At 38.2% G+C, this 10,076-nt stretch overlaps 2 protein-coding genes across 4 annotated transcripts; one reads left to right on the forward strand and one right to left on the reverse strand.

Annotated features, from left to right (window-relative positions):
* Window positions 1-3,648: 3,648 nt before the first annotated feature.
* Window positions 3,649-5,695, forward strand: LOC113681323 (uncharacterized). The gene is made up of 3 exons (XM_027198414.2): window positions 3,649-3,898; window positions 4,761-4,913; window positions 5,426-5,695. Exons 1-3 carry the CDS (start codon window positions 3,683-3,685, stop codon window positions 5,543-5,545), a joined length of 489 nt encoding a protein of 162 aa, XP_027054215.1. The 5' UTR covers window positions 3,649-3,682; the 3' UTR covers window positions 5,546-5,695.
* Window positions 5,696-6,388: 693 nt separating this feature from the next.
* LOC149034908 (uncharacterized) lies at window positions 6,389-8,507 on the reverse strand. Of its 3 annotated transcripts, none has more exons than XR_016182632.1 (4): window positions 8,319-8,507; window positions 7,614-7,725; window positions 6,951-7,230; window positions 6,389-6,608 (listed from the first exon to the last, which is right to left on the reverse strand). XR_016182632.1 is itself a non-coding variant. In XM_089192823.1 (4 exons), exons 2-4 carry the CDS (start codon window positions 8,018-8,020, stop codon window positions 7,222-7,224), a joined length of 186 nt encoding a protein of 61 aa, XP_089048949.1. In that variant the 5' UTR covers window positions 8,021-8,038; window positions 8,319-8,458; the 3' UTR covers window positions 7,091-7,221. The 3 variants fall into 3 exon arrangements, 2 of the variants coding, with proteins under 2 accessions (XP_089048947.1, XP_089048949.1); XM_089192823.1 differs by lacking the exon at window positions 6,389-6,608 and adding an exon at window positions 7,956-8,038 and having other exon boundaries at window positions 7,091-7,230; window positions 8,319-8,458; XM_089192821.1 differs by lacking the exon at window positions 7,614-7,725.
* Between the last annotated feature and the right edge of the window lie 1,569 nt (window positions 8,508-10,076).

Consider the following 10,076-nt stretch of genomic DNA (forward strand, 5'->3'; position numbering starts at 1 on the left):
TGTCGCTAAGCTTTTGTTTCGTGTTGACGTTTAGTCAGAGGAAACTAGTTTTGTGCGGGCTGATAATTTTGCGCCTGGTGTAATTTAAGTTTCTCGGAGTAAAGAAGTATTTATTTAACGGATTTTGTAAAGAGCAAACAAATTAAGAGCCCTCCTCAGGTAAACCTTCTCCTATACTATTTAATTTTTTAAAAATATTAACGTTTTAGATAAGTGCAGCGCCTTTTTAATAAAACAAAGTAGTATTTTCCTGAATCTTGATAAGATTTACATCCATCAATATGGGTAAAGATCTCCTTCTTTCGTGAGAGCTTTCTGATATGAAACAGTATGTTCTCATTGAACAACAATGGTCTACCTTGTACAGGTTTATACCTCACAAACTCTACGCTTTTAAAAATTCCACTTAGAAGGAATTTTTTATTTTTAGCAACGAGCCGTCTAGGCAACTAAGACACATACAGCGTTCACTGTTTATCTTAGGCATAGGACCAATATAAAACATTACCTAAGATCTTTACACTAACATAGAAAACGAACTTTACTGAAAAAATCTGCTCTTAAATACTTCGCACTATTTTTTGAGTTCGAAGCTTCTTAGCAACTTTCGGACTGTGAAAGTCTTTAGCGGTTCAAAAAACTTTCTAGGATTGACAAAGAAAAACTTAGGACTTAATGTATTTGTGTGTATCCCTCGCCAAAAACTGAAAAACAGCTTTCGAGGTTGCTCAAAGTTTAAGGAATTTTGCGTTAGTCGTGTTACAGAAAAGTACGTACTTCACAACAGATCTAATTTGTATCTGGGCCATGCCTTTGCTCACTTGTTCATACTAGGTAACTTATGCACTTGAAACCAGACAGAGCACGTTGATTATGTAATAATTGGCCTAAGCTCATGTAAAACCAAGTTTCTCTTATGAACCAAAGTTCTTTCCGCCTTTCTTTAAAACTTGTAGATACCTTATTCTCGTGTAATGTAATATGGCTATCTGAAAAACTATCGCCTGTTAGTAAGATTTATTTAATTTGTACAATTTTTTAATATCTTAGTTGTTAAGTTATTGCATATACGGGTAATTATACCATATGGAAAATAGAAGGTTAGAATCCCAAAAGACTCTTTTTGAATTAATTAAAGGGGTAAGTTTTTAAAGAAACTGTGTTGGTGTGTCGGTAGGGGGTATTAGAAGATAATTTCGTCTGAACAACTGAGTTGAAAATGTAAACTGGCTACCGTAAGTAGTTTCTAAAGCTGATATTCTGGGCGTTAGCCCTTCTTCAAAGCGAATGAAGCAAATTGGAATATTTTTGGAATTCGATTTACACATAAACAAGTCAGGAAACTTCAAACATTTTAGTCTTGGAAAAACCATTTTAATGCTTTGGCGAAAGTTGTGTTGTATATATATTTCTGCCCTTGTCTAGCCTAAACCTCTGAAGCTCAAAACCACTGATATTTTTACAATTTATTTTAACTATAATTTATTTTCCTCGTTTCTGGTTCTTCGAAAATGGTATCACATAATTTCGCAGTCGTTTCTAGACAGGTAAAGGTGTTTTCTTAGATGTGTAGCGTCACCATGGCAACGAGTTTTAATACCGTCAATCATCAAGATATCAAGTTTTGTCCTTTTGCAAAGTCTCTAACAAAGCTGTAGAGTAGGAGCCAACTTAAATTTTTAATACATTAAAGTGGCTCTGACCAAACTTCTCATAAGATTTTACAAACCTTACAAACTGAAGATGAATCGTTGTATGCTGGTAACGGTAAAAAAGATAAAAACCGGGTGTCAACGCTCTTATTTTGAGTTATATGCAAACAGAGGTAAAAAAAAAAGGTTTTTAACAGGTTCTAGTGTTGCTGTGATGATATCTCAAGTCAATGTCTAAGAAATAACAACTCTCTTATTTAACACCGTTTTTAGGAAAAAAAGACGAAAATTGTGGAAGAATCGAAACTGATATGTCCTTGAGACAAAAAAAAATGATGCATTTTTATATCTCAACCCCGTAGGAGAATCTCAAGTCGTAGCGGTGCCGAGCGCCTAGAATGCCTTGACAGAATAGCTGGGTGATGAAAATATTACACGTCACCACAGGTTTTCCTGAACTAGAAGTGTATAGGTTTAGAATTTTCATCCACTTTCATTTATTACCATCTTTTTTTTTTTTTAATGTCTGTAACTGTAGCAAGTAGGTAAACTACATCTGAGGTTAATGTGTTACACCGCCACGCGTGTAACACGCATGGCCTCGTGCAAAGCTTGCAAACACTTGCCATTATAGAAGTGTGATCTTTATTGCGAACAAATGGCCCATTGCCGACAATAGGTTGGATATCAATTAGAACAAATATTATAGCAAGCAAATAAAAAAAAAATACAATAAAGCAAAGCACTCTTAAGAGGCTGAAGTGATCGACTTTGTAATCACATTTTTTGGGGGGAGTTTTATTACAGATTATTTAGATGATGAACTTAAGTACCAACGCTTTTCCTTTTGTCTTCCAGTTATGAGCTGCTCGCCTATTTAAAATTCTGTGCAAATATGAAACAAAAGAAAGTTTATCCTAAAAAGTAGATTAATAAATTTATGAATATATTAGCTAAGGAATAAGAGAGAGGCAGAAATTACATTAACTTTAAATTGTTCCAATAAAGTGAAGATGAACAGAGCCAGAACCTTTTTGGAAAAATCCAGAAAATTTGCCAAAATTATATAATGATTATGTTTGTTTAAGAAGATTAGAATAGTTTTCATCGAAAAGCCATCCTGACTTGGGTTTTTGTGATACTGTGCTAATCAGTAACAGAAAAATCTGCTTCGACTCGTATCAACCAGGAATCGAATTCTGAAATACACGCATGGAATTTGACTTGTTTAAAGACCATCTGGTGTAAGCAATATTTTCTTCAGGGAGTCAGATTTCTGGATTGAGCTTGCAGAAGACATTTTACCCCTGTTTTCTAGTATATTTAGATAATTTCCTCCCTAACTTAAAACCTTAGAGCAAACGTTGATTCATTGCTGGTTTGGAGTGGTGTTGCAGTATCAACACAAACGTCCGCCCCTCTCCTCTTCTTAATCTTTGAATCCTTTCCCAGAGGTCGAAAAGGAACTCGCACTGAGCCTAGAGAGCAAAACTTTTATCGGAAGGGGCGGCAGATATTGAAATAATTAAGAAATAAGTATGAAATTGTCGTCAAAACCTCAACAGCTATGGTGATCTTAAATGCCTTAACAAATATTCGTCCACTCATTTTTTTCGTAAAGAGCAAGACATCACGGACTGCGAAAAATTAATCATCAAGTTTAAGAAAACCAATATCTTTAGCAGTGGGAAGCAAAAGAAAACAAAACACTTGACAACAAGCCTCAAGAATTTAATATATTTTCAAGCATTTAATGTCAAGAGGGGGTTAACTTTTGTGTCCTTATTAATAATGTTTAACATCTGTGTAAATTCCTTTGTTCATGTTTGATTTATCGACAAGACCACTGTACGCTCATTTTGTTGTGATTAAAAACTATCCAGTGAGCAAAGCTGTCTAAATACAATTTACCTGCAGACTTTTACTAATAACACGGCACCGACTTAGCTAATAACTCCTCAACCTATATAAGACACACTAATTGTCTTGAAATCGCAGTGTCAGTAAATTGCACACATCTTGCAGGCAGTATGAAGGCTTTAACAGTTCTTCTCGTTCTAAGCGCCTTTGCAACAGTGTTCGCCAATCAACTGGTGTTCCACAAAGCCTTCTATAATCTTTTAGAAGGAGATCATCAGAACAGAATGGCTAAAGCTGCGAGGGACTATAACTTGCCATTAAATCCGTTAATCTCCAATGATGCCAGTGACGCCAATGATGCAAAAGATCTCTACGAGCCGTGGATGGTGAGTCTATAAATAGTGTTCTGGAGGCCCGAGGGCAAAGGGGAAAATCTTACATAATTTCGGTTCCCAACCTAAATTTTGTCCTGTTCTCAGTGTCCTGGTGACTGAGGGTTTCGCTCTAGGGGAAGTTCGCCCGTTACGAGTGTGCCCTAAGATATAACAGAATTACGCGGCCCTTGGACTTCACTCTGAGTACACAAACTTAACATTTCGACTGCATTTTAGTCAAACCTCAATGATATTTCCTTCCTGACCAATGTAGACCAATGTATTTTTAGAAACCAGACTTGTGTTGTGGTTTTCTCACCTCTCTCGAGATAAGTCGGGGTCTAGTCGTTTCACTAAATATAATTTCCATAAATTAGTATTTTCCAAACATATGAATTTAAAAAGTGGGATCTTTTTTCCAATTAGTCTCGTAACACAGAAATTTTAGAATCGCACAGAATCGACTTCGGCTTGTAGAAAAACGTACCTTGCAAGTGAACGTTTGAAAACTGGGCTAACCTCAATGGAGGGAAGTTGTTAATGGCGGAAACATCGATGCTTTTTCCTCCATCTGTTAAACTCCTATGTCCGATATCACAAAATTCATGGCGAAATCCCATCTCAGTGAGTTTTAGACCCAACATTTGTGGCAGAAAAAATTTCCAGTGGCAGGTTTAATTTAACAAATCATCATGCAAAAGCTCCCACAGTAATTTCTTCAGGTAAAAAACATTTAATCGAGATTTTGCTCGCCCTTTTGCTTTTCTATAAAACCTTTGCAGAACTATTATTCTGATAAGTAACACCACACAATTTACATCAAAACGCACGTTAAAAGTTTATCAAGCTCAAGTCCTACGCTATTTTGTTACAGAAACCTTGCGTCCATCAAGGAATACGTTGCTTTATCAAGTCGGGGAAAGATGCCTGTCAAAAGCTTTGTTGCGGTGACCAGTTCTTTGAGTGCCTTCAATATCACAAGCCAGAGGGACACCCAGGACTGCTCGCGAAACTGACCCCTTTGCAGGTACTAAAGAACTTGATCCAGTTGATAACATTGAAGTAAAATATAACTGAGAGAGAAAAACTGGTATAAAACATTGCAGGTAATTTAGTGTTAACAACTGAATTGAAAACGTGAATTAGCCACCGTAAAGGGTAAAAAAGCTGACGTTTCGAGCGTTAGCCCTTCGTCAATCGCTCTGACGAAGGGCTAACGCTCGAAACGTCAGCTTTTTTACCCTTTACGGTGGCTAATTCACGTTTTCAATTCAGTTGTTAACACTAAATTACCTGCTATACTCCCCCACCGACGCAGCATCACAGTTTATTTAGAAACTTACCTCTTTATTCATTTGGTATAAAACATTGCCTATCAAGAAAATAAACCGCGAGGGACTGGAAATAACTGAGAACCTAATGGACAGGTGACAGACAGATTGACTGACTAACAGATGCCGGGGCAGGCAAGCAAATAGACGAAGATACAGCAAGACTGAAAAACTGACTCACTAATGGGAACTTTCTTCTCTCTTGCAGAAAGGCTGTTTGGCACTTGTTGGAATGTGCAGGGCTTATAGTCCATCGTGTGAAGGAAAGTTATGTTGCTACCTTCGCTTCCAGAAATGCTTTGAGTTTGTCAGTCAACACGAACGTTAGCCCCAAGACAAGTTACACTGTTACAATGGCAATGATAGCAAGATATCGATCCCAATGATGTGCGATCAGGCTCAAGTTTTTCCTTTATAAATTATTATCATCTCGATGTAACATGCAGGCAATTAGAAGTAAAGAAATTTAAAGAGGGAATAACATGTTTCTGATCTGTTTCGTCAATAACCTGTTAGTTCCTGCCGATTTAAGCAACTTTGAGCTTGGCTCTTTCTATGAGTTGCTATGCGTCCCTATGGTTAACGGGTAGTCGTATCTTTCCTCGAAGGGTGGTGGGTTGAAAAACAAAAGGTGAAATTTACCTTACGACCATGATAATAACAAAGCCTCATTCATATCGTTAGCAGAAAGACGAAGGAAGCATTGAACAGTTTCTCTGGTTCCATTGCAACGTTTCATAGCGTTATTCAATTTCCCCTCGCAGATCCTGTAGAACGATTTAGTAATTACACTCAAACGTAACCTTAATGTTTGTTTATGATCAGTAACATCTGTAGATATTTGGCACTTTTTGTAACTGTTTTTGCCGTTAGGCGAAAGAATGTTACAGTAGAATTCTTTTAACTCGCACAAAATCCCATGAGGCAAAACAGTTTCGCTGATGTTTGAATAAAATTGGGAACAATTTACCCACCAGTTCGGGCCATAACCATTTCTGGATATCGGTTTCGAGCTTTGTGATTGGATGAGATCAAAACCAAAACAAAGCAAATTTGGCCGAGAGGTGCTGGAAACAAGAAGAAGCTGATTTTTTTTTTTTTTGTGGCGGCCATGTTGTAATGCGGTAGTAAGCTGAAAAAAATTCGCCAATAAGGACTGGACGTAAGATACCATTAAAAATATTCGTTTATTTCAAACATTCAACATGCATGTCCCCGACATTCTCGCATTCTGGAAGAGTAAAGCGGATTCTTTCTAGCACAAATTCTTTGTAAGGCTGTGGTCCTTCCACCAAGAGCGTCACAGGAATAAAAGCTCCTCCGCCAGCCTGTTTGTATCTGGAGAACTTCTGGGTAGAGCTTGGCCTCGATGTTACTGTCCGTTGATTTCCCTATTTTGGGTTACAAGAAAACCAATTAAATAAGGTTGAACCAAATAACGCGCACTGATAACAATTGGGACGAGTGAGGTGTGAGATCGCGGAATCGGGACAATTTCATTTCATTTTCACAACCAATTAAATAAGGTTGAACCAAATAACCCGCACTGATAACAATTGGGACGAGTGAGGTGTGAGATCGCGGAATCGGGACAATTTCATTTCTCTCCAGTATAGGTCGAGGAAAGACAATATCTTGCTTCTCTCCGATTTTAAATAGACATTATCAATTTCAGTCCATCAAACGTAACCTTTACGAAAAAGTAACAGTAAAGCAAGAAAACAGTAACTTACCCTTCAATTCCTGGTTATTTTGCCACATCGAAGCAAAGCATGCAGCTGTATGTTTAGAAAGTGCTGAACCGTGCCGATCTGCTGCCCTTTGACATCTCCTAAAGTGTATGTCTTTCTCTGCGATCTGCTGAAAATCTGGACTTCTCGTAGAGCCTCTGGAATGCGTTCCATTTCTCGTGGAAGAAGACAAGCCAGTGCATGCGAGTCATACGTGTTGTCGTCTTCACTTTGAATAACAAGCGGTGTTCCACGTGGAGCTTTGATCTTGAAATTATGATACCTGGAAAATAAACGCCAATAAATACATGAGTGGGATAAAATAAAATCAAGTAGTCACAATCTATATTAAGACGAATACACATGATCGAATTCAATGCAAGAGAATCATACAAGGTATTTTGCGCGCTATATTGATCGATTCGCGGGAGAATCTAGGTCTCAGAACACTACAAATTCGGTCCTACAGCTTTTAGTCAGCAATATTATGTCCTTTACAATTACCCTTTGATTTGATCACCCTGTATAGAAAGTTTGTTTAGGTAATCACTGCAAAATGTGAAAGCACGAGCGGTGTTTCTAAACGAGTTTCACAATTACAGACAAGTCCCTTGTGGTTTTAGACGAAAATTTCACTCTCATCAGTTCGTGTAGTTAAACTCCAACCTTTGTTTCCGGAATGCTGTAATAGAGACACTTCGGCAAGGCTTTCCACCAATGTGATTTCTTTACTTTCATCTTCATGCCGCTCTTATCGCACATTTCCCGGATACGATACCTGAAGATGTGAGAGCTCAGTGAACGAATACCTCTTTGTTTTATGTTTGCCCGAAGGAGAACTTACTCGCTGGATAATCACATTTATGTGTTAGATCCGTGGTTTCCTGAAATTATTTTTTAGTGTGCATTCGCCTTAGCTGAATGAATCTCTCTGATGTCAAGATCGACATTGATTCGAAATTTCATCCAGAGCTCCGATTGAAAAGATTCTTTGTTTGTAGCACTGACCCAGGTCCGTGGCAGATTTGTGCCACAAAGACGACAAAGTGTCTCGAGATACTGAATGTGTTCATCCATGCTGTTGGCTTGATCTGAAATTCACAATGTAGGCTTATAAAGGTCCGATAAATAATTGTCCTTTTACTTTAAATTGGCCGGCCACAACGTATGGTTAAAATTTATGGTTTACACGATACTCCGATGGTCTGAACAAAGGAATCCGTTTGGTAGTTTGCACACTAACAGACTTTCAACATTTGTGCACTCGAGCAAAAACCTCGTGCACTCGATTGGAATTTTGACAAATTGGAAGCAAATTTATTCTAGTTTTTTAAAAGATATTTTTTAGGAATCAAAAAAAATGTTGCATACCTGAAAACCTCAACTAAATAGAGGTTATTCCTCGATCGAGCCCTTCGCAACATGGACCTCCACCCGACTTTTCATCTGAATTTTTCCTTCACGTCATCGCGATCACCATCAGTTCTTTGCTTGTTGTGTGTAATTGCTTGTCTTCTGTAATTTTGCAAGGTTTCATGGGATATGGGTAGGGAACCAAGTCACTAGGGCTCGAATAAAGTAATGAGTGAGTTTCCTCGATGTCCCACTACGACATCCATGTTGGTGACGTCATCAAGTATCCAGAAATGGTTATGGCCCGGACTGCCCACGAGACACCTTTCATTTCATCAACCGGTTTTTTATCGTATATGCACTTAGTGACGTATCTTAATATCTTCCCCATGTGTTACGGTAATACAATTACAGTGATGCTCTGCGATCAGTTTCGGGAAAACTGTTTTTTGTTCAATTACTTGAAGGGCCCACCTCGATTAATAGCTCATAGTGTAAGTAAGAAAAGATCAATAAGTACCCACTTTCGAATAAGCGACTACCCCATCAACCTACCCCACCCCTCCCCCCTCCCCCCCCCCCGAAAAAAAAAGGAATATTTTAAAATTTTTATTTCGTTACAGGCATACAATCCCTAAATTCACGTTTTATAATTTAACCTTCACGTTTTGTTATTGTTTTGTGGAGAAATAAACTTATTACTTGCTGAAAATGGTTAAAGTTTGTTAAGCGCCTAGCTTCGAATAAGTTCCAAAAATTTTATAAGCACCCAGGACGCTTATCGTAATCAACTAGGTAAGGAAATAGAGATTTCTTTGGTGCTTTCATAAGCCCGAAAAACTTCTCCACTCAAGAGGAGATCATTGCGACCGTGCAAGGCACTCCGTTGTGAGAGGCGTAAACAAAATACTTACTGAATATTGCAAGTCAACAAGTACGGGGCAAAGTTCATGTTTCGCTTGCGTGCTTGCACGTTGATTTATGGCGTGATAAGATGACTATTGTGGGTAATTATAGAATGCACATGTTATCAACGCTCGGAGCCAATTAGCGGGTGAACATAATTGTATCACTGCAGTTATCTGTAACAGAAAGGTGTGAAAGACAAACCGAAGCGTGATGTTGAACTCACTTTATGACCAAAATATCACGATTATTATTTCGCTGCCATATTTGGCACAGACTGCTTTCAAATCTGCCACGCTACAACGCGAGAGGTTCACGAATATTGCTTAACTCAAATGGATTCCTTTCGTCTTTTGTCGACATCTGTTCGATCAGCCGAGTCCGCACGCCTATATTCGGTTTTCACCGAAAAAACGATTTTTTACCTGGATACATGAATAGAGAGCTGGGTTATACAGGTTGGAAGGTTGGAATATTGCCATGTAATGAAGTATATCAATACCCTCCTCAAGAACATTGTTGGTGATCGTAAGCTTTTTCGATCATTCGATAACTTTCTCATTTTCGGGCTGACGAGTGATGCCGTGGCAGTAGGCCCGAAAATCAACAACTTGTTAGGTTAAAAAAGAAGCTACCGAACACTCGAGAAATCCTAAAATTGGACCAAATTTACTGTTGAGTTTATTGTTGCTCTCTCTTTTTTTCTTCTAACTGATTGAGTTTGTACAAGACGGCATACTAAAACATTGCCGCTGGTAATTTCGTTATCGTAGTAACGATCGGAAACGCCGATCGCTGGGAAGCCGAACGTGATTCGCCTGAACAAAATAGAACAAAACAAAATTGGCAAATAAATTATACAACAACAAC

The sequence above is a fragment of the Pocillopora damicornis genome, chromosome 13 (genome assembly GCF_964200805.1).
Source record: "Pocillopora damicornis chromosome 13, jaPocDami1.2, whole genome shotgun sequence".
NCBI classification, from domain to species: domain Eukaryota; kingdom Metazoa; phylum Cnidaria; class Anthozoa; order Scleractinia; family Pocilloporidae; genus Pocillopora; species Pocillopora damicornis.